This window comes from Rhipicephalus sanguineus, chromosome 8, assembly GCF_013339695.2.
Source record: "Rhipicephalus sanguineus isolate Rsan-2018 chromosome 8, BIME_Rsan_1.4, whole genome shotgun sequence".
Lineage (NCBI taxonomy): Eukaryota > Metazoa > Arthropoda > Arachnida > Ixodida > Ixodidae > Rhipicephalus > Rhipicephalus sanguineus.
This window is the reverse complement of record NC_051183.1, coordinates 44,022,966-44,046,453: the sequence shown is the minus strand read 5'-3', so window position 1 is coordinate 44,046,453 and position 23,488 is coordinate 44,022,966. Positions and strand designations below refer to the sequence as shown.

The following is a 23,488-nucleotide window of genomic DNA, read 5'->3' as shown; positions in this document are numbered from 1 at the left end:
GGTTACAGGTGGGCCGATCGTTGAAGTAGGGCAACACCACGGAAGGTGTGGAAAGTTTGAGGAGTTCAAGTGGGAGGAGGGTGGAGGGGGGAGGCGGGAATGGTTTCGGCTGAGAAAGTAAAAGTTATTTAGCGAGCGTCTCTTGAGAGCATAGGCTTGCATTTGTGCTCTTTTTAGTTTTCGCTGAAAGGACTGTCAGTTTTTTTTATTATTATTAAAAAAAACTCGCAAATGTGAGACGTTAAATAAGAGTCCCATAAAATATATATATTTCTTGCGTAGCTCCTGGTATCATCACAGGCCTCCGTGCCCAAGACATTACCAGCAGGAATGCCAGAGTGCTGTGGATGTTCCGTCAAGACGGTTACCAGGAACTTCGACCCGCTTCGTACAATGTAACGTGGTGTGTCGGGACTGAGCAGCAGTGCCCCTCGAACGTCTCCGCGAGCGCACTGTGCCAGGATAGCAGCCAAGCCACTGTGAAAACAAGCCAACCCACAACAAACATGAATAGTTTGCCGCCATGGAGTGTGTTATTGGTGACAGTGCGGGCTATTTACGCAAATGGAAGTGATGAAGTCTTTCTTGGTGATCCAGTCTCTGGTTGCTTCAAGACGCTCGCAGAAGGTGAGTCCGCTATCTGAATTCTCCTTTTGTTGCTCCTCAACTAGTTTTCCTACTGCGGCCGTTCAAGTGCATTATCGCCGACTCCACGGCGTGACTATGAAATATATGTGGGCGTGGTTTGTCTGTAAAGCTATTCGCAACAGGCACGACGCTGTTGCTAGATGGAATAAAGTAGGAGTCGTAAAAATCCTTTACACAATCCCATCTACTAAGCGGTTATGAAAGGAAATAAGAAGAGAAAAGTGCCGACTCGTAACTGTCTCTCCTTACGAGGACACCTCTGGAACGAACTTCAAATCGTGGAATAGTGTATTGTGATACATTTGAACCGCTTTCTAAGAGACATTGATTTAAGAGACACCACTGTGGCCAACATCGAAATAGGCGTTGATCAGAAAATGAGAACGTGGTACCCTGCTTATAAGAGACACCTGATATAAGGTATAAGAACTACTTCCAGCTGCGGGACTCTTATAAAGAGATTTAGCTTTATAACATGATGTTGCAAAGCAATATCAAAGCAATATAATTACTTCGGCGTGTGAAAGTACCAACGATGTCACTGGTGCCATAGTCGTAAACATACAAAAAGACGCGGCTGGTATTTGTTTAAACTGACTAAATGTAGTGTGATCAGCGGATGCGGTAAATCATTTCAGCGGCAGCCTACAAAGGGGCGAATGTACATGAAAAGGAGACATTTTCATAGGCTTGTTTGTGGCACGAAGTCACAAAAAAACGTCGGGTCTCCTCCAAGAATTTGTGGCTGGAGGTATTTCAAAATCCTCTTCTTAATTCTTCCACACAGCCAGACAGACTTCTGTCGAAATGTTTACATTTAAATCGTAAACAAAGCAACAAAGAAGCGGATGGCCATTTCTTTACCTTAGTGCACCTTTAGACATTTAGCCGAATTCTGTTCAAATTAATTCCCGTATTCATTGCCCGTGTGGTTCGGGATGTCCACTGATTTGCATTCGTATAAAAATCTCTTTACCACTTAGCAGGCTTTCATTTCGAAAGAATATTCCTTTTTGTAGTTCTATGCTACAAAGGATTTGATGACAAAATATAATTTGCTCAGGTGCGGTCAGTTCAGCGGTAGTAATAGTAAACTTGCGTTCAACCCCTCGGCACACTCATGGATCATGGTACAAACAATTCAACTTTGTAGGAGTTGACATGGTCAAAATACAACTCTCCACTAGCCATGTTTCAGCTTGACGAAATTGCTAATCGCTAGAGCGTTGCGAAGCAATATATCTTCAACTATATCATTTAAGCTTGCAAGGTATATTCTGTGACATAAATTTGTCCAATTCATTTCAACGAGATGCGGCCACGGTTGACTATCTAGGGCTATTTTTCTATGATTCGAGAAATTAGGTCAGGTGTGCGCGTTTAGAAGAATTCACTGAGAGAGAGAGAGAGACAGCGATGACGAATTGTTTTGAAAGCACTTAAAGGAAACTTCTAATATATAGCATTCCGGGTAAATACTTGATATGACGATAACGTAATACCTATTGGTAATAGTTGTGATGTGAAACACCGAGTTTAATTCCATAAAGTGCCATAGATCAAATGTTCTCTTAAAATTGTTTCCAATCTGTAGTACTCGTCTCAGGCAACACAAGTTGAATTTATTAATTTATATTAATGCACCGACGTTAATGACTTCCTGAATTTCCCACTGCCAGCTCCCGGAAAGCCACAAGACCTACACGTCACCACGAGTGAAGCTACGAGCGCCAATATTGAGTGGACGGAGCCGAGAGTGAAGAACGGTGCACTGGACGGTTACATCATCAAGGTGTGTCGAAGGGAAGAGTTGGTGGAAAACAACTGCACGAGAGCTCTGACTCTACATCTCATGATCAATGACTCATCGACGACTACGTACAAGTTGGACGGTCTAGATCCCTGGACTAACTACAGCATTACTCTAGCTGCGTTCAACAGAGATGCCGATGGTTCCGAGATGGTCAGCGACGTAGCCACGGAGGCGTTTCATACAGACGCTGTTGGTGAGTTGATCTTCTTAAGTTTGGCGGAGTTTAATTCGAAATACGGAATTTAATTCTATAAAGTGCCATAGAGCAAACGCTCTTTAAAAATTGTTTCCAATCTGTAGTACCCGTCTCAAACAATACAATCTGAATTTATTATTTATATTATTGCGCCAATCCTAATGAGGTCCTGAATTTTGCACTGCCAGCTCCCGCAAAGCCAGAAGACCTACGCGTCACCACGATTGAAACTACGAGCGCCACTATTGAGTGGACGGAGCCGAGAGTGAAAAACGGTGTATTGGACGGTTACATCATCAAGGTGTGTCGACGGAATGAGCCGGTGGAAAACAAGTGCACGGGAGCTCCGACTCTACACATCATGATCAACGACTCATCGACGACTTCGTACAAGCTAGGACGGTCTAGATCCGTGGACTAAGTACACCATTACTCTAGCCGCATTCAACAGAGATGCCGATGGTTCCGAGATGGTCAGCGACGAAACCACGGAGGTGTTTCATACGGACGCTGTTGGTGAGTTATCTGCTTAAGTTTGGCACTTGCACCTTGAACTACGTTTATATTTTCAATTGAAAGTTTGTAGCATGTAATTCTAGCGCAATAACACTACTTCCGAAAATATGTAAAGCGACGATGATGCATAACTTAGGGGTCTGAGAGTAGTGCTCGCACCGACTAAGTTGGCAAACTTGTCGTTAACTTTGAGCAATCTTCTTTTTGTTCTCAGAGGAAGTATTGATCCTTGAGTAGCTAAGAGGGGTCCACATTTTATGCGATTTGACTCATGCGCATGAGTTCATTTGAAAAAGACTGCACCTAGCGACCCCGGTTAGGAAATCACGGCGGAGCTAATTCGCAAGAAGTGTAGCATGCATCACTTCAAATAATATTGGTATTTACCCATTAATACCTGTATCACACGGCAGGCATAATAAGACGCTATCCAAGCCAGCAATGATAATGCTTCATGCTTTATGCCGAAGCTTTAGACGCGCAGGTGCTCCTGTTGCCGTGCGGCGACGCCATGAGCCAAAAATAGCATCGTCAGATAATAATTGCTGTCGCCTGCCAGCAAATAGGGCGGTGTCTGCCAACTTTTCTTTATGTCGTTAAGGACAACACACACGCTGTTTAGTATAGACACCAAGCCCTGTTCACTTGCAGCTTTGTGCATTTCCTATGGACAATACGAGCGTTGACTGGAGTAAACATGGCTTCCACGAAAATTTGATTATTCATGATTCGCCACTCCACAAAAAAAAAAAATCATGTATATTTTCTAGGCGCAAGTCACGACGTAATGGTCTATCATAGTCAGGTCCTGGGGGTTTATCTTAACCAATAACGCTGCCTGTGCCTTTCGTGGTTACACTATAAGTTGAGTTCGTATGGCTGTGTCTGAAAAAAACCAGCTCCTTGATCCTTTCTCCATCTCAAGCTAGGGTCAAGAGTTTAAGCTAGGGTCTAGAGACTAGGTCTAGAGTTTAAAGAGCTTGGGGGTTGATTCAGAAATCAGTCTTTATCTTTGGGGCTTTGTGTGTCATAACACATTGATGTGATGATGCAGATGTAAGCGCCTTTTTTCACACATCCAGCGCAACGCTGTCGAAGTTATGCAAAACTTCGCTCAACAAAATGTATAACTCCGCGCGTCTAGTGGTCGGATTTCTTGGTTGCAAACGCCCGTGCGAGCCGAGCACGAGCCTGTGCGTGTGGTGTCACAACCGGCTGCAAATAAAACACCAGAAACCGGAAGCATCCAAACGCCATGTGATGTAGAATAACATATTGACAGCTGCATAGAGGAGATTGTGTGTAATGGCCAAAACATCTTCATGCATTACTAAGCCAGAAGAAGAACACGAAATCACGTTATGGGTGGTAAATACATTGAACTATTTGTTCGTGCGAACGTTTTACGGAAAGAAGTCACGCTAGCCTCTACAGTGTTGCACGTGGTGTATGAAACGCAATATAGTGAAGGTCTCCTTTCTACGTTTTAACATCTGTGCTGATTAGAGGCGCCGCTAATGGCTGTCGATCGCCACTGCCAGATTATAGCGACTGGCCACGTGTCCAGCACCATGATAGGTCAATGTCGGCCGTGGAAAGACAAACTGAAAAGGCCCACAATACCGTCCGGCGTAGATAATATCTGTGAATCAGAGCGATCCTACTGCTGTTATAGGAACAACAGATAACAAATGAAGTAAGCTGGCGCGACGGGAATTGGCTGCCTCCCGCCCCTCTTCTACCCATGTAGCACAGTTTCGCTCTTCAATCTTTATCAATATGAAAAAAATCACAGCATATCCACGGAGTGAATGATGATGAGTGGGCGAAGCTGCGGAGGTTCATCGGTAAACCCTGAATCTTCCGTGAATTCTGCCCAGTACATCATCACCGACGTGAGATCGGGCGCGTTTATACTAAAGGTTCGATGAGTTATGACGACTTGCAGCTCACTTTAATTTTACATGTACGCTGTGAATTTTCATTGTTTAGAAAACCATTGCTTTAGAAACATCTGGCGTTCTTTCGTTTTGCTTTTACAAAACATCTGGCGTCTTTCGTTGGTTTATTTCATCAATCAACGGCGTTTTGAACAAAATTTTTATTGTTTAATCACGCACAGGAGAAATCTCACCAGGCACTACCTTGGAGGTAAACAATGGCTGCTAATGGGAATGAGAGACAGAAGAAGTCGGCTTTTAGCTAACACTTACACTTCTACTTCTACTAAGGTTTCCTACTGGAACATGCCAATGGCTGCTAATGGGGAATGAGAGACAGAAGAATTCGGCTTTTAGTTAACGTGCACGCTGCGAATTTTTTATTGTTCAACAACGCACAGGAAAAATCTCCCACCGGCACCACCTTGGAGGTCAAAGCGTAAGACTTGTTACGGACTACGACTACTACTACTACTACTACTACGACGACGACGACGACTACGAGGGACGAACGGGTGCCGCCTTAAGGAGCTTCGCCCCTAAAAAAGCTTACGTCTACCTTATACCTAGTCGAAACAATAAAAAAATGGTAATAAAGCTTAATACTACTCGTTTATTCTAGCGGCTATGGAGTAGTCTTTGTAAATAGAAATTGTCTCAAATCACATTTCCAGGTAGTGGTCATACGAAAGCTCTTATCGCTGTACAAAATCAGCAGTACTTAGTCAAAACTACCGTCTAGCATTCAATATATCGGCAACTAGAATCAAGCTGTAAGCATTTGTAATGTAAGCATTTCTCAATGTAACCATTTTCTGAAGTCTTTTTAGGATATAAACAAAAGTAAGGGTAACAAGGCACGTTCATTACAACAATTGTTGAGGTTTTACGTCCCAAGACTACGATATGGACTATGTGGGACGCCGTAGTGGAGGTCTTCGGAAACTTATACCACATGGGGTTCTTTAACGCGTAAATCTAAAAAATCGGGGCTCTTGCATTTTGCCTCTATCAAAATGCAGCCGCCACAGCTGGCATTTGCTCCCGCGACCTTCGGGTCAGCAGTAGAGCACAGTAACCACAGATCACCGCGGCGGGTCCAATGAACCTTCATAATAAAAAGTACATATATATCTGGTTAGTTTCTATTCACAAGCTACTAAGTTTTCTAGTATGTGAAATATTCCTTTCTCATAAAGGCACACTGGTAAGGGAAGAAGGAGAGTTTAAGAAGATGTTTCAAGTGAAAATGACAAACCATGTCTGCCTGAACGCATAAAACATTCGGGCATCTAGCGGTGAAGAAAGATATTGTATGATTTGTATCTGTAAAAGAATGTAAACAGGCCTATGAGTTTCAGCGTACCATTGCCAATGTAAAATCACATATCTACTAGACTTGTAAAAATCGTTCCAGCAGCCAATGAGCACTGATAATTAGTTCCAGAGAAGCAATCTTCGAAATGTGCTTCAAGACCCCAGCAAGAGCTATGCCAGATATTTACTACGGGCAGCAGTAAAGATTGCAACGAAACGCCAAGCGTTCTGGCGCACAGTAGACACGGATTGAAAGACGATATCATTTTTTAGTTAACGACCGCTATGAGAAATTTCTCATGATAACCGCGTCACGTCACAGCAAATTTGGCCGCTAAAGATAATGTTATTTCTAGCGTAAATCTTGGAGTCAATATTACGCCGATATGACACCATCTGTAGACGCTGCAAACGAAAGTACGTGCATTATACTTAGCCGTGAATTTTCGCGCTGGAATCCGTGAGTACTACACGCCACGGTGGTCTAGTGGTTATGGTGCTCGACTGCTGACCGGCGGGTCGCGGGATCGAATCCCGGCCGCGGCGGCTGCATTTTCGATGGTGCAAAAATGCTTGAGGCCCGTGTACTTAGATTTAGGTGCACGATAAAGAACACCAGATGTCCAAATTTCCGGTGCATACGGCGTCTCTCATAATCATGCCGTGGTTTTGGGATGTTAAACCCCAGCAATTATTATTATTAGAATCCGTGAGTACTGTGCACTCTTTTGCATTCCCTTCCACCATTCGTTGAAAAAGGAGACAGATGGAAACCATTCACAGAGGCCTCAAAGACAGCTGCAAGGCCTCACACTGCCTACACGCTCGCAAAATACAGGCGACTCAAGACACGTGAACACCAGCGTTCACGGCCGCAGCTGATGAACCTCTGTTGTAGCGACAGATAACGATAATGTATCGAGACAGCCTCACAAAGGCCCGGCCGTGTGAGTTCGTTTGTGGCGCATGATAAGATAGTGGAAGGGATATGAGAGGAGACGGGGAGGGGTACAAATGCGGGCAGTCGTCGAACGTACCACGATTATCTCCGACCGCTGGGATGCGGACGTCGGTGCAGATAATGTGGCCAAAGTGGAAACGCAGAAAAGTGGCCGACAGTGGTAGCGGTTGTGAGACGTTTCTTCTCGTATATCGACGGCGCGCCCCTAATCGCTGACACCAAGAATGTTAAGAGAGAGGGTGGAATCCATTGAGATAAGCCCCGTTTTGACAACACCGAGTGGCGTGGATGTCATTGTTGCGAGCGAGGTACATTAGCGATGGCAGGAAATTTGCAGTCACACCATCACGTGACCTTGGGAAACCGCTCATCCGAGAACAACAGCCGAGTCGGTTTTGTGGAATGTGCCAACGAGAGTGAACGCGTAAGAGTTAAAAAAAAAAACAAAAGAGAGAATGCTTGATTCTGCACAACTGATGGCTGCATGCAATTCGTGCATTTTTCCCAAGTGATAACAACAACTAGCTGTGCAGGTACGCTCCCTTGTCCTCAACAGCAAATAGGCTGCCTATATATATAAAATAAGCACTATTTCAGAAGAACAGATTTAAGGACTAGTAAACAATGTTATTATCGCATGTCGTAAACAAGCTTTACGCCCCTCTAGCAAGTATGTGACGCAGGAAACGATGGAAATGAAGCTTACATGTAACGGCGCTGCTTTGAGGACCACTGAGGGGCATTTGCTGAGAACCTTGACTATTTGAGAATAGCACCTATTTTTATTATTTATTTTTTGTAAAAACACCTACTTTACCAACATTTTGGGGGGGAGGTGGGGCTACCCCCCCCCCCCCTCCGCTACGGGCCTGTCTTCAGCCTGTTTAGTTCTACTGTAACTCTGCAGACGTGCTGCAACGAGTGTATCTCCAGTAGCCGGGCGCGAAAGCACAACAAAAAAGTTAATGTGCGCCAGAAAAAGAAAAAAAGAAGAGTGACATTTTAACGGTATCAATGAATCTCCACACAGAGTCGAACCAAGTAAATACATTAAATTTATAGACGTTTCGGCTCTTTGACAGGTGTCATGTTCACACTTCACTATTCTGAACACGGCTTCCATGTGGAAGCTGGAACGTTTCTCAGTTATATATATTATTTAGACCATTGACTTCATTATAATAATTTTATTTGGTCATGCCGTCACCATGAAATCGGCCTGACTATCCGTTTATATGACTAAGTTTACTGGTTTGGTCAGCAAAGTGCTCCGTTCAGTATATCGCACTATTCTGTGAACTTCAATGAAGCAGTTTCAGTTGTGCATTCAACGATTTCCTCGTGGCAGTCTGAAAGCAAAATCGCCGTCCATGCACTCCATACAAATGGTTAGCAAGCGAAGGTGAAATGAACCGCCCCGGTAGTTATTACTGGGTTAATCCCTATGATTCATAGTCTTTCTTAATAATTCGTTACGCCAGTCCAGAAATTTCAATTGGTGTTTGCCACCCGTGTGTTCTTTTTTTTTTTCATTTTTAGAGTACCCCTGGTGAGCGGTGGGATTTGCTCAATTTATGTCACACATACGTTTCCACCCCCATACGAGTTCGTCATTTTTGGTCGGTCAGTGCTGAGTAGTGGGGCCTGCCAAATTCTTGAGTCACATACGTGCTAGGAGTTTTTAGCGGACATAGGACGGGCGAATTTTGGCTTCGCCTAGCCAAATGCAGTTTTCATGTTACATAATTCAACAAGCTACGCTGTCTAATGAAATATATGATGCCTTCGTAAGCCTTGGTTCCCTTACTTTCTTGCAGCTCCAGGAAGCGTTACCAGGCTATCCGTAGTAGAGGTCACCAATCATAGCATCGCTCTGAACTGGAGCAAGCCCGAGTTTGCAGGTGGTGAAGTGGACCACTACAATGTCACGCACTGCATCGTGAAGACCTGTGAAGCTGCTGCCATGTGTGGCACACTATGCGAGCGGACGAGGAGGCAGCGAATCTTACCAACTTGCAACCTTGGACGTTTATCGCTATTCACGTAGCAGCCGTCAACATCATGAAGAACGGAACTGAGCTTCTCGGGAAGGCGGCGTCACTTTGTGAAAGGACAAAAATAGGAGGTGAGTCTGATTTTTCCGCGGTCACGATGATTACAAGGATAAGATAGCAAGAGGCAATGTAGGTGAGGACGGAAGCAGTGGCGCAGGCAGAAATTTCTTTCCGGGACGGGAGAGGCGGGGGGGGGGGGCATCACCTTGATCAGAGGTGGGGACTCGGCAGGGCAAGTGTGCTCGAGTGAGATTTTGTACTCTGTATCCCGTGGTAGAAAGAAATTCGGAGGGTGCTGCACATGGCCGGTGTACCACCCCATGGCTACGCCACTGTCACGGAAGATAAGTACTTCGGGACAATAATAGATAAGTGTGGTGGTGACAATCTTAACTTACTGTAAGAGCCAGGCCCGCTTTCACAGAAAGATATTACGCTAAATAATTTCTTAAGACAAAATGTGAGCCAATCGTGATTTCCGACATGTCTTTGAAGGCCAACTGCAGCGAAATTTGACTTGGAGAGAACTCGCTTGGAATGCGTTGTATATGTTGGGTAACTAATGATACTCACAGTGAAAAATCTTGCAGTCGCGTATTTCATTTATAATCGGTGCTCTAATTGTCAGCTAGCAGACTACGCGGAGCCCTAGCGGTGTGCCCGGGCAAATCGGACACAAACTGAAATTACGCAAATCACAGTTCACAGCCGCCCGTGAGCAGAACTCTCTGCAGCCGCATCCGTTCCTTTTCTGCGTCACGCCCCTCTACGAGCTGGCTAATTCAGAATAGTTAACTATTTTGCAGGACGAAATGCAGGGCCGTGGGCTCCTGAAACACGCATGTTACGGACGGCACTAGCTTTCACGCTTTTCCGAAACAGTCAAAGCTCCAATAGCTGCGGGTTATAGCAGTGAGGTGAACGGAATGGGAGCTATTGAAGAACGTGGTACTTTACGCGGCACACTTCAAAGACGACGACTTTACGTACGACCGGTCTCTTTTCGCCCAAATACTGCTGAAACTGAAAAGAATGTTGAATCCTGACGAAGTGCCTTCAATATTCAGCCACTGCAAACCCAACAGCGGGAAGCTCCGACCAGTGTTTGGAGAAGCACCGGCGACAAGAGGTATTCGTCATAGTACAGCTTTAGTATAGCCTAAAATGCTTGTGTCAGCGTGTTTCGCACGCTAATATATAGCGTAACGCTATTCGAAAGACATTAGTATAACGTAAAGCCGGTAAAACGATGCCCCGCGATTCGCTAGACTAGCTGCGCCATCTACGCGCGAGTAATGCAACCTCCAAAAGCTGATCGGCTCGCTTCTAGCTGCCAGTAGTCAAAGCAGCATAGTTCGACAGAAATGTAGTCGTGCTCGGTTCAAAGAAATTAAAGCACGTAAACATATTTTAAGAAAACAAATTGTGCTAGGTTAGGTTTAATGTATGTCTTTGGTGCAGTCAGACAAGTGTTTACAGAAATGCAGGGACGCTTTTAGTAGACATGGGAGTGTGCCAAACCGAGTATCGATATCGAAAACAACGATGTCTTACCGTCCGTAGTCTATCAAAGAAGCGAGAATACCTGATGTGTAAACCACCAGCATCATTTACTGCGAACCAGCGAGTTCTCCAAGACAGTGTAGGGCGAGACGAGACGATGGGTGCGACGCGGGCAGCCGTTGCTCAGAGAAGAGCACGATGGATATCTACATACTTTGTTTTTTTTTTCGTTACCATCTAAAAACACTGTGTGGCGCGGCCGCGAAGCGAATACTTCGGAGCGAAGAGCAGACGATTCGCCTGCATCGGTCGGTCAGTCGAGCTGCAGTCTGCGTCACTTCCGGTCAGCTGTAATGGCGTCGTTTTTCTAGTTTCGGTATCAAAAATTGCTTTCTTGGCGGGTGTTTTTCCGAGGTAACCACTTGCATTACGAAGGTGAAATTTGGCAGGTAGCATTATCTCCAGCTAGACTGCCTATAAATCAGCTTTTTGGGGTGTGCGAAATTTCTTTGCAGTTGGCCTTTAACGAAGCCGAAAGAGCAATGGTCAATATCGCTTGCAAACGAGAACCTTTGTGCATTGAGCCCCTGATGTTTGGGTTCAGATAAGCGGGTAGGTCCACGTTTAAATGAAAAAAAAAACCACAAAAACAAGGACAAAATGAAGGTACGCTCACTCATACATCGTCGTCGAACTTACAACCGATTTATTGACGCATCCAAGTAGATTTATACACGTTAATACACAAGTCTAGGTTGTTGTAGCGCTTGCATTATGTGTCTTTTCTGGCGTCATTTACAATAAATTAAACTGCTGCGCTTCGTAAGCCGAAATAAAGGTATCAGGACCGCCATAATAGAGAACTCCAGGTAATCTGACCACTTGGGTTTCTTGAAGGTGCGCCCAAATCTACGTAGACACGTGTTTTCATTATTTCTGGCTCTTAGAAATTGGCACCTGTTGTCTTGGAATAGAACCCCTACCCTCGAAGTTAGCACCGCTACACTATAGCTGCTTAGCTATCACGTTGTGTCGAATGGTAGGATGATAACATTGGCTTAGCAAGGAGGTTCGGGGTTTGAGTCACCCCCCGCCCCCCGTATTATTCAATACTGCATGTGTGTATGTACATACACGCTTACGAACGCATGCACGAACAGGGTGGTTGAAACCTCACCTCCCCACCCACACACACACGCACACAAAATGTCTGGCTACGCCCCCGGATGGTAAGGATATCCCGAAAACCCTTATCAATGAGGAGGGAAGACAAATACTCCCAAATAGTTGCAAAAACATTGTTTGTGACCACTTGAAATAACTACAAAATAACCGAACTTCGGGTTTGCTGATGCCATTTTCTTTTGTGCCTTAACAATGCTACAAAGTACCAATAGCAGTCTAGTGAGTGGTACGTCAATGAATTGGAAAAATTCCTCAAGGCAAGCAGTACGTAGTTACTTATCTGGTTGCGGAAAAGTTGGCGTCTTACTTTTTCTTGGTGCCCTTATTTCCTCATGCGGCGACAATGTGTTCTTGTAACAATTCAGCTAAAAAAGACTTTCAAAATTCCTATCGACTCCCTTAGTGAACCCATGTACGCTCTAGAACACAAGTCATGAACGCAGCTGTCAAAAGCAGCCTTCCAGTCCTACTGTATCGCTTGAGTCTTTCCTGAAATTAATTTATCTCGACCCATACATGACCCACAACGTTGGCAGACTGCTCAGAACCAGAGGTGTAGCCAGAGGTATTTTTTCAAGGGAGAGGTGCACACATATTAAATAAGCATACATGAACGGGGGATTCAACCACCCTTTATGTATGTGCGTGCGTGTGTTTGTATGCGAGCCTGTATATACACGCATATAAAATGCGAAAGCTTCGGGGCGTTTGAAATCTCCCCACCACCCCTCGCTCCTCCAATGCTCACAACCACAGGTGCTCGCTCACTTTACGCTAACGTCCATTTCGCTTACGAGCACTCACCTTCCTGATGACGTGGCCACCGATTCCTCAGGGATGCGCAAATTTCGACCATCCGGTGTTTTTTAACGTGTACTGACATCGCATAGTACATAAACGGGGCGCTAGCATTTCCTCTCGATCGCAATGCGACCGCTGAGGCCGTGATCGAAACCGCGGCCTTCGTGTTAGCAGCCGAGCACCATAGCCGGACCTGTACGCGTCATAACGATCAGCATTCAATTGCAGAAAGCATGTGCAACAGCTATCACTTTCAGCTTTTAAAAGCACGTGGAAAGCCGGCTAACACTGGCGATCAAGGAGCGCAGCAAGGCACTTGTTATTACGCTTTACCACCCCATCAGCCTTGCAGCGGAAACGAGATATCTAATGAGTCAATAAAATGTAACTAGCGATGAACAAAAACAAAAAAAAGATTTTTAAACAGCGAGAAGGATGGATGGATGGATGGATGCTATGAGCATCCCCTTTAAAACGGGGCGGTGACATGTCTGCCACCAGGCTCGGAAAAAAAAAAAAAAAAAGCTTCCTTGTTTCATGTTGGCCTAATACCTTATCTACATTGATTAAATCTATGTTATTATACCAAAAAAATATAAATTCACGGGCCATCTCTCTGCCTCTTAAGGCAGAATGACCTTATTTTTCCCCCATTATTTATTTTTGTTCTTTATCTCTACTTTTCTGCCACCAATACTCTAACCGTCTCTTACTTATTTCTATCGCGGACGTGTGCAGCTTTCCATTGTTGTCCCTAAAACCCAAGGCTTCATGTAGACTCGTACCCACACGTATACCTGGGTGAATATCGCCACATTCAATCAGTACATGTTCCATCGTTTCCTTAGTTCCCCCGCAGCATGTACATTGTTCTTCTTCGTTACTGAATCTCGCTTTATAACTACGCGTTCTAAGGCAGCCCGACCTTGCTTCAAACAGTAAAGCGCTTCCCCTTGAATTATCATAAAACCTTTCCCTCCTTATTTCGTTTTTTCCCTTTCGGTAGTTACTCAGAGCCGGCTTATTTTCCATCGCTGCCATCCAATAAGTCCTCTCCGCCTCTCTGACCTTCCGCTTAATGCTCCTTGTTGCCATATCGCCCGCACTGCTAGCCGTATATTTACTGGTGAGCCTCCTAGTTATTTTTCTCCAGTGCGTGTCAACGCTTTTTCTATACAAATACCTGAAAACCTTTTCTGCCCATCTACTGTTCTTCCTTTTCCTCAGCCTCTCTTCGAATCTCATTTTGCTCTGAGCTTCCCTCACTTCAAAGCCTGTCCATCCCATATCACCCTTTACCGCCTCATTTGTCGTCTTCCCGTGAGCGCCCAACGCGAGGCGGCCCACCGTCCTTTGATTTACATCCATTCCTGATTGTACCTCTGGCTTCATGCACACTACTGAGTTCCCAAATGTAAGCCCCGGGACCATCACACCCTTCCACAGCCCTCGAAGCACCTCGTACCTATTGTATCCCCATAAAGCTCTGTGCTTCATAATTGCAGCATTCCTCTTTCCCTTTGCTACCGATGCTTTCTCTTGTACCTCCATATATCTATCCCCCTCATTTACCCATACTCCGAGGTACTTGTACTCGCTTACCCTCGGAATTTTTTGGCCCTGTATAAAGATCGCATGGTCTTCGTGATCATTGAATACCATCAATCCACATTTTGTTGCACTAAATCCTAGTCCTAGAGCCTCACATTCCCTTCCGCATATATCTGCCAGTCGCTGTATATCATCTTGACTGTCCGCAAATAAGACAATATCATCAGCATAAAATAGACCTGGAAGCTTCTGCTCAACCATCGTGCCGACCTGTTTGTGTGACAAAATAAATCCAATGTTGCTACCCTCTAGCGCTTTTTCCATCCTCACCATGTACAGCATGAATAACAGCGGGGACAAAGGACATCCCTGTCTCAGCCCCTTGCTGATTTCAACGCTGTCCTTGCTACTTATTCCTTCCCATTCTATACAAACTGTATTTTCTCGGTATATTTCCCTCAAAAGCTGTATACAGTCGTCACCTATGCCCACTTCTTTCAGTATATCCCACAAAATTTCCTGATTAACGTTGTCATACGCCCCGGTAATATCTAGATAAGCTACGTATAAGGGCCTGTTTTCTATTTTCGATATTTCTATACACTGGGTAAGAACAAACAGATTATTCGAGAAATATTCTGTGTAGAGCGCCACCTCGAGGAAGCCTCGAGCGCGAGCACTGCACTCGTTTCGGATTCTCGTCATTAGGTGTCACCAGTGTCGTTCAGCGTCGTCGAAAGTCGCGAAGCCGAAAAGTACCGTTTTTTTCTTTTTCATTCTTCATCCTGCATCGTCGCTATCGCTTTGAAAGTACTTGCGGAAGTCTTTTGTCTACTGCAGCTCATGTTTGTTTCAGTTTATTTTTGCCACCGCTTGTAATTCCACACTGACATTACGCCTCTACCTTTGCCACTTGTATGCAGAAGCCGGTGCCAAAGAAAAAGCATGAGCTGCTCGACAGTGAGGTTAGAATGCATGCGTGCGTGTTGAAATGACTTCGCGCGGCAGAAGATACACGCAGAGGTGAATCGAGAATAAAACGTTCTCCATAGCGGACTACAACAACATAAAAATAGGTTTCCTAAACTAGTATTAATTAGCCGTCATGTCCGCCCGTTCTCTAATACAGGACAGTCTATCTCTGCACAAGGCAATGTCCCTTCACACCTGCTGTGCCCTTAAGGTTTATTGATTAGCAGTTAATGTTCTGTGTGCAGACGTAAGTACCACCATTCTATCACATTCCTCTGGCGAATAAGAGTCACTTCAAGTGTTTTGCGCTAAGGAATTAGTGTAACAAATTGTCGCAGGATGGTCTAGAAGTGGACTAGATTCTGTGGACTTATATTTAAAGCCTGTTAACCGCAACAAAATATTAAATGTCTTCTCCTTCTCCTATTGCGGGTGTCCCGTACCTTTTCGCGTCTCAGATATCTTGAATATTAATTGATTCACAGCTTAGAGAGAGAGAGAGAGAATAAGAATAAAAGAAAGGAAGGGAAGTAAACCATGGCTGAGCCCGGTAGGCTACCCTGCACTGGGTAAGGGTGAAAAAGTTTGAGAGGAGAAGAGAAAAGGCACTATTTCAGCCGACGTAAGAGTTCCGCGTTTGATATCACAGACGGTGAATCAGTCCGGTATTCTGGAGAAAACGCAACAGCGCTTTCGTTGCCTTTCGGAACTGTGATGGACATTTCCATGTTCCCAATATCTTCTTGACAGTAAAAGCGCTTCCGTCCAGGGGATTTAGAGCAGTACGGAGGGGAAGCCTTTCGTTTGCGCAAGTCGGGCAGTAACGCAAGAGGTCATTCCTATAAAATTACCTTGCAAACACTAGTTTCGGTTTGGAACGATGCCCTTAAAAAATCTTCCTAATTAATCGGATGTTTCTTTGTTAACTTCCTTTGTTATCAATAGACATTTTGTTGACAAACAACTGAATAATACACGCGATAATTGTAAGGGTATGTTGTTGGCGAAATTAACGGAGTCACTATTCCCTCCTTCACTCGTGATGCAAACCGCACATGCGCTCGTTGATAACTCTTGACGTTGCCTCATCTGTAATTAAAGTAGAGCTAGGCGCTGTCAAGGTTATGATCCAGAAGAGGCCGTTTTCCTTGCGTGTAAAATGTGTAATTCCCATAAGATACACGAGGGCGTGCTCGTAGTCCTGCTTACTGTTACCATATCAGCAACAAATACAAATGGACACTTATGTTTCCTCTTAAGTGTGGTACCGAGCATCTGTAATCGGATTTCAAATGCCGTGAAGAACAAGTGACGTTTACACAAATCACTTTTGCTCAAGGTACGGTCAGTCTCATCACATTGGCCGCGCAAGTGCTAAAGTTGCAATGAAACCGTATATATTTACTAAGCATGGCAAAGTTTACCCCCGCTCTCAACACGCACGCACTTTTACAACCAACATGCACACAATTGTTAGCGCATAGTCTAGTCTCACATGACGTTAGCTCTTGACATCTTTTGCTTATTTGCTAGTATAAACTTATACCTTGTAAAGAAAAAAATAAACGCTCAGCAACAATCGTCTCGCAACTCCATTCATGCATTTTGCAGTGCCCGGCAGGCCACAAGGCATCAATGCAACTGCTAAGGAAGACTCGATTGAAATCCGCTGGGAACCACCAGATGTGCCGAATGGAGATCTATCTCGATACAAAGTTGACCTCTGCAGCGAGAACGAAAGCAGTGGAATGAAGTGCGAAACCCGACCTGTTCTTGGAGGCAAAACCAGCACTCTGTTCCGAGGCTTGACACCATGGACCGAGTACACGATATCAGTAGTGGCTCAGAATATCGAAGGCAACGTCCTGCTCGAAAGCGAGTCAGTTAACACAACTGTGAAAACGGCTCCTGCTGGTAAGACTAACGCCTTAAATACTGGGTGCATTTCAGTTGACTTCTTTTCTTCCTATTTTACATGTGTACGTCCTTTCTTTCTTTCCTCCAAATAGCATTTCAACACACTGTCTTATCGCGTCATTTACCGATAAAATGTATTTACTTTCAGCCCCCTCCAAGCCTCAGAAATTGAAAACAGATGAACTGGAGCATTCAATCAACGTCGCTTGGGATGTGCCCAAATTTCCACGGGGACCAGTGGATGGCTATAACGTATCGTGGATCATCGAAGACTGGCTTGGCCGCGTAACGGCAGTGGGATCGCTGGTTACTAACAACAGGACATGCCAACTTCCAACATGGAAACCGTACTCAAATTACACGCTGTCTGTGAGAGCGTTTCATCAAATTGGGGATGCTGAGCCACTGTATGGTGATGCTGCGCTGACGGCTTTCAAGACTGCTGTGGACGGTGAGATTTTCAAGCATGTATAGCATACATATACTTGAGCAGAGAGTGGTGTTTCCACAGACGAGACAACTACCGTTATCTTTTGTCACTTGCGAAAACACTAGAGTGGCAGCTCAAGTGGCGTTGTTCTCATAGAAGCCGTCTTTCGGTTTTGCTGTGTTAACAGGGTGCTAACACAGCCAGCATGTCAGCACAGTGATGACATGCATGCAGAAGATAAAGGAAGCACAAACATGAGAGGTTTTTAGCTTGTCCGGTATCCCGGTATACGCAAAGGGGCTTTATGAATACAGGGTTGCTGGACGATGGCATCGACATCGTGTGACGCTTGGGGCAACCACAATTATATACATGTTTGTTGGCTTAACCTTGTGTCACTTAAGAAAAAGAAAGTTTGATAAGCGAATCATTCGGTATTAGGCCGTTGCCGAGAATTTAGTCTAGCAGAAAAGTAGAATGCACTGGGTTTTTGCAGTAGCAATTCTATGCTTACCTAGTTCACCTCGCCGCCGCCAGATGGCGCCACCTATCCGAATTCTAACCTTTACACCAACGGAATCTGGTATAACGCCAGCGCAAAGCAGCTTCTAGACAACCTAACACTTGCGCATTCCCTTCTTTCTATAGGATTCGAATATTAGCTGAGTGGAAGTTAGTACACTTCATAAAATCCACTTGGTTTTTTAATTGTATAAATAGCGACTCTCTCAGATTGTGTTGCAGGTATGTAAACTTAAAAAAATGGCATATATTCCGTGTTCCCATATCCAAACTCGTAACAGAATATTCAAAGTTTGTTTTGTTAAATTACGGTTTTCATTGAATAGTGATCGCCTACAAAACAACATCCGTAATATTAATTGCTGGGGTTTTACATGCTAAAACAACAACGCGATTATGAGGCACGCCATAGACGGGTACTCCGGATTAATTTAAACCACCTGCGGTCCTGTAACGTGCACCTAAATCTGAACCCATCGGTGTTCTTTGTATTTCACCTCCACTCGATATATGAACGCCGTCACCAGGAATGAAACCCGTGCTCTCGAGCTCGGCAGTGCGACCCCTTACGTAGTAAGCTACCATGGCGGGCCAGAAAATAAACACAACACTTCTAGTCTATGTTAATGTTTTCACAAGCAGCCCTTCACAAAATGCATTAAAAAGAAGTGTTATTTTGCCCCTGCAGAGGTTAGCAAAACGATCAATACCAGAATCCGGCAAGCTAATAACAAAACGTGTGTTACATAAACAGGTTTTCCCATTGTACCCATTATCATGCCTTCCGATGACAATAGCGATCAGCACAATGAGATGATTGTGGTGCTTTGGCTATAGTAAACGGCGGGTAGCGCTTACGTAATAAGACATGCGTCACTGCCAGGTTGGGTGTGCTGAATAGGTGTGGGTCTTCCATTTTACCAGTAGTTCCGTGTGTGATCATTCCGTTTGCTGCGCTGGGTAGTGTGAACCGCTCGTGCATACCGTTACGGCCCAGGTAATGAGCACGCTTAACCGAGTCTAAACTTTGAGTTCGTTACAGTTCATTTCCACGAACGTTTACAATATAAGTTGCATCCACTTGCCTGTTCGCTCGCTATTCAGCAGGTCACGTCCTTACAAACAGTGGTTGAGTGAATTAGCAGAAACGCTTACGCGTCCTGTATTTCATGATTTCAAAATGTCACATCAAATTCTGGCGCTGAAAAGCTCCATATTTGAACGTGGGTCTTCTTTTCTATCAATATAGATTGGAGATGTGTTCAGGCTATAATGAACCTAATTACAAATTTTACTTTTGGAAGAAACTTGCACTAGCTTCCCTGCAGGTTTTGTCAGCATATATAGCTAGGGATGATAGCCGCCGCAGCATGAATAGTTACCCATAAAATCATTTAGGTGATCCTGTTATCCTTTAAACTAACGTCATCAAACACAAAGTTTGAAACACGCATCTCTTAAGTGTCGTCATAAAGAAATCGAACGCTACAACAGACGACACTTCGATAGATGCCAGCTCGTGATAAACACCGGGGCCGCACGTTTTGGGTTCACTGGTTCACTGGTTAACCACCTCTACGGAGTGATTGGGCGAACGGCGTCCCTCCGTCGTCACGCAGTACCAAGCGAAACAGCCGCCGAGCTTCACCGCTAGGCCGAGAGAGGGCGTCACGATCCTATCATCGGAAAGTTTCTGAGGGTTTCGCCGATTGGGGCGCTCCCACGCAGCAGACAATAGAAAGGCAGCCGCTGGCGAATGGTCTTTACCGCCATGGACGCCACTGAGGAGGCTCGCCGAGAACGACAGTGCTCGCTCGCCCAAGAACGGCAGTGCCGCCGCCAGGGCTATGTGAGCAAATATAAACAAAAGATAGACACAGCTACAGGGTGTGCATTGCACTTCCCCGGCATTCACTTAGAGTGGAGCTGCCCACAATTTTTATTCTGTCGCATATGTGCACTGTTGGAGCAGGCGCTCCATCCAATAGACGCCTGTACTTTGCATACTTCTCAGAGTGCGAGAATGTGCAGAATATGTTCACAGTAACATGATTTCAATTGTGCTTGTTGTCTTCAATGTGCTCTTATTTTATTCGGCAGCTCCTGATAAAGCGAAGGTGGACATCAGTGTGGGGTCACGATCAGCTGCGATTTTTCTTAGCGTGGCGGGCTCTCCAAACGGGCCCCTGGACGGTTTTGCCTGGTGTAACTACGCTACGTACCAGTCCATCAGCGGCAAAAACGAAAGCCAAGAACTCTGCGCGAATGAATCACGGACAACGCAGCGGCTCCTTCTTCTGGAAGATCTAAAGCCCTGGACCTCATATACGTTTGCAGCACGCGCCTATAATCTCGATTCAAATGGAACTTCGATGGAAGGGCCAGAGGCATGCATTTACTACACGACAGAAGAGGACGGTAAGCGAAACGTAAATAACAATTCTCTTATGGAAAAGCTTGAGCTGACGCTCTTCAGCCGTATTGATGATCACAAAAAAATTCCACACGTAGGCTGCACTAACTTTAACCAAATAAACCGTTTTCACGGCTCCATTCTGAACGTAACAAAATGAGTTACATATAAAACCACACACACATAAAATATCGCTCAGTGGAATCGACTGTCATGTGAGCACGTGTGCAGTGGCGACGAAGATTTCCTTTTTTCAAGGTTTGCAATCCCCCTGCTGCAACGCTTTCGGGGTAAGCGGGAAGGTGAATAAACAATAAACAGTTTTTACGACTTACAATGATAAGTGGATGAAACAAGGGAATTTTAGGGGCTCTTTTCTTTGTTGATACAACCTTAATGAATTCCAACAGATAATGAAGCAGAGGAAGGCATATGGGACGCTAATTGTACTGTTTTAACCAGACCGTTTATTAAAGTTTGACCAACCAGCCAACTGTATTGTAGTAATTAGGATATATACGTGAAGAAAGTAAGGTTGGCGAAAAGATAACTTGCCGTCGGCAGAGACCGAACCTGCAACCTTCCGATAACGCGCCCGATGTTCTTCCAATTGAGGTACAGCGGTAGTCCTACTCTCGTTCACTTTAGCGGGTATTTATGTGCATGCGAACCTAGCAGCCTTATTCAGCGTCGCTCGTAGCCATGATGGCGAGTGTCGAACACTTTTATTGCGATAGCAATTATATGAACAGTCTCGACTGGTTTTTGCCGTCGCCATCGCCGTCATGTCCTTCCATCATGAAGTCTAAATTGATAGGATCCCCCCGCGCATTGTATGTTCTACCGCTAGTAAAAGCGCGCGAGTGGGGGCAACGAACGCGGCCGAAGCAGAGTTCAAACAAGCCGGCCAATCGCTCGGAGGGTGCATGCGATGACATCACCCCGCTCGGAAGGCATGTCATCGAAGCAGACAGGAAATGCCCTGCCCGTCTTTAACGAGCCTTAGAAGACGCGAAGGGAGGGGGGGTGGTGTCGGGTCGCGCGAGGAGCAACTCTGAAATTTGAATCTAAGGGCGCGGCGGCGATCGTTGGTGCGCCTCCTATCAAGACATCACAGCGGACGGCTCGTCTACCCTTCTACGTGCTGCGCTCTCAACGCGAAGTGACAATGCGGAGAGCATCTCTCCCTGGAGCGGCCGTATTCTCTTACACCAGCGTTTTGTAGTTACGCGAGATCGAATACAAAACAGTTAGCTGCCAGCTTCACTTCGTGTAACACTACAATTTTTTGCTATCGCATTCATTGCTTCGCCCTTGCGATGAAGCTGTGACTTTTTTTTTTTGCCAACTGACGTCACGTAGCACGTGATCTTTTTAATGTGTGGACAGCTGACAAATAAGCCCTCGTATGCTACCTGAAGGCGTCTGTGGGAACGAGGCCCTCGCTATCAATGAACGAAAGAAGGGAATTTTAAGGGGTCGTTTCTTTGTTGATACAGCCTTAAGAGCTCGTTGTCTGTTGGTTTTCATTAAGGTTGAATACAAAGTAGAGTATCATTTTGCGGTACCACTGTCGATTCTGTTGGAAACATAATGCGGCTAACGTTAATACAGCTAATGGCTGAAGAATATGTGGAGGGTTGTTTTACGTTGGCATTTCTCCGCTTCGTATAATTGTGGGGCAGCTATTAGCGCAACTACTCGTGCCTGAAAAAAAAAACAATTATAACAGAGACAAATTCAAACGTCTACTAGCTAGATTATTTTGCATAAAGTTAACGTTGTTATGTCTGTAGTGTCCTCGTACCAGTCATTGTTTTTTATTCCCATCGTGAATTTCTGCTCACCTAGCGACTACACATTTGCAATGTCAACCCACCCAGACCTGCACTTAATATAGAATGTGTCTTTTACAAAGCGTGATGCTAAATGAAAACGCAAGGTAATGAGAAAACACAATTGTCTAGAAAATTTTGTATCATGTGCGCCGATTCTATTATTAGAAACCGATAAATGGAGTCTAATGCAGGTTATAATGTTGTACCTTGCAAGTGTATTTACTCAAGTCTTCCAACAATCCATATTACCCAAATACCTGCCAATGAAGCGTCATTTCTGTGCAAGTCTTGCTTACAATTAACGCGTTACTTTAGCATTCAGTTTTGCCGATAAATATAAGCTGGTATTTTTATGCGTCCTTATGTTTAGTCCCTCGTGTGCGTGTGCAATAACTAGCAGGCCGTATCACATTAATACGGAGTTACATTGAGCAAACATACGTAAAAGTACATCATTACAAGTTTGGGGCAATTTTGAGGGCCCCGGTCGTTGTTTGACACAACCTTAATTAAAATAAACAAATAGTTAAGCCAAGGAAGGCATATGGGACGTTAATTATGCTGTTTTAAGGGGATCCAAAAAAGGGACTTTTTATTTCATTACTAAAAAATAACACACACTCTGAGGAGCACAACCATGCATTCGCGAGAACGTAGGAGTACTCCCAGCCCTTTAAAAAATGGCGCTAACGACCACGCCTCCTAATGGATACGCAAGCTCTTTTTCGTCATTGTTTCTCAGTGTACGAATTTTTTAAAAATAATAATTATGGCTAGATCGGTTGAATGTATTCACTTCCTACCATGTTGTGATACGTTTTGATCGCAATTATCTCACCAAAATGCTTTTTAGCGTAAAAATTGCCGTACGTTGTGAGCATGTCGCGCACGTGTTTTGAAACATAAAATCG

At 44.8% G+C, this 23,488-nt stretch overlaps 2 protein-coding genes across 3 annotated transcripts in view; both read left to right on the top strand.

Annotated features, from left to right (window-relative positions):
• LOC125759410 (protein sidekick-1-like) overlaps nucleotides 1-9,309 on the top strand; it is a 31,476-nt gene extending 22,167 nt beyond the window's left edge. Inside the window, exons 5-8 of one of the 2 annotated variants that reach the window (XM_049418138.1) lie at nucleotides 283-627; nucleotides 2,328-2,654; nucleotides 2,846-3,173; nucleotides 9,209-9,309. In XM_049418138.1, the coding sequence (XP_049274095.1) occupies nucleotides 283-627; nucleotides 2,328-2,654; nucleotides 2,846-3,078 (905 nt within the window). In that variant the 3' untranslated portion in view covers nucleotides 3,079-3,173; nucleotides 9,209-9,309. The remainder of the gene's footprint in view (nucleotides 1-282; nucleotides 628-2,327; nucleotides 2,655-2,845; nucleotides 3,174-9,208) is intronic. The other variant, XM_049418139.1, reaches the window with a different exon arrangement.
• A 39-nt stretch (nucleotides 9,310-9,348) lies between these two features.
• The window catches only part of LOC119401789 (tyrosine-protein phosphatase Lar), a 50,465-nt gene continuing 36,325 nt past the window's right edge, over nucleotides 9,349-23,488 (top strand). The window contains exons 1-4 of the mRNA XM_037668762.2: nucleotides 9,349-9,516; nucleotides 17,069-17,371; nucleotides 17,523-17,825; nucleotides 20,427-20,744. Coding sequence (XP_037524690.1) covers nucleotides 9,369-9,516; nucleotides 17,069-17,371; nucleotides 17,523-17,825; nucleotides 20,427-20,744 — 1,072 coding nt within the window. The 5' untranslated portion in view covers nucleotides 9,349-9,368. The remainder of the gene's footprint in view (nucleotides 9,517-17,068; nucleotides 17,372-17,522; nucleotides 17,826-20,426; nucleotides 20,745-23,488) is intronic.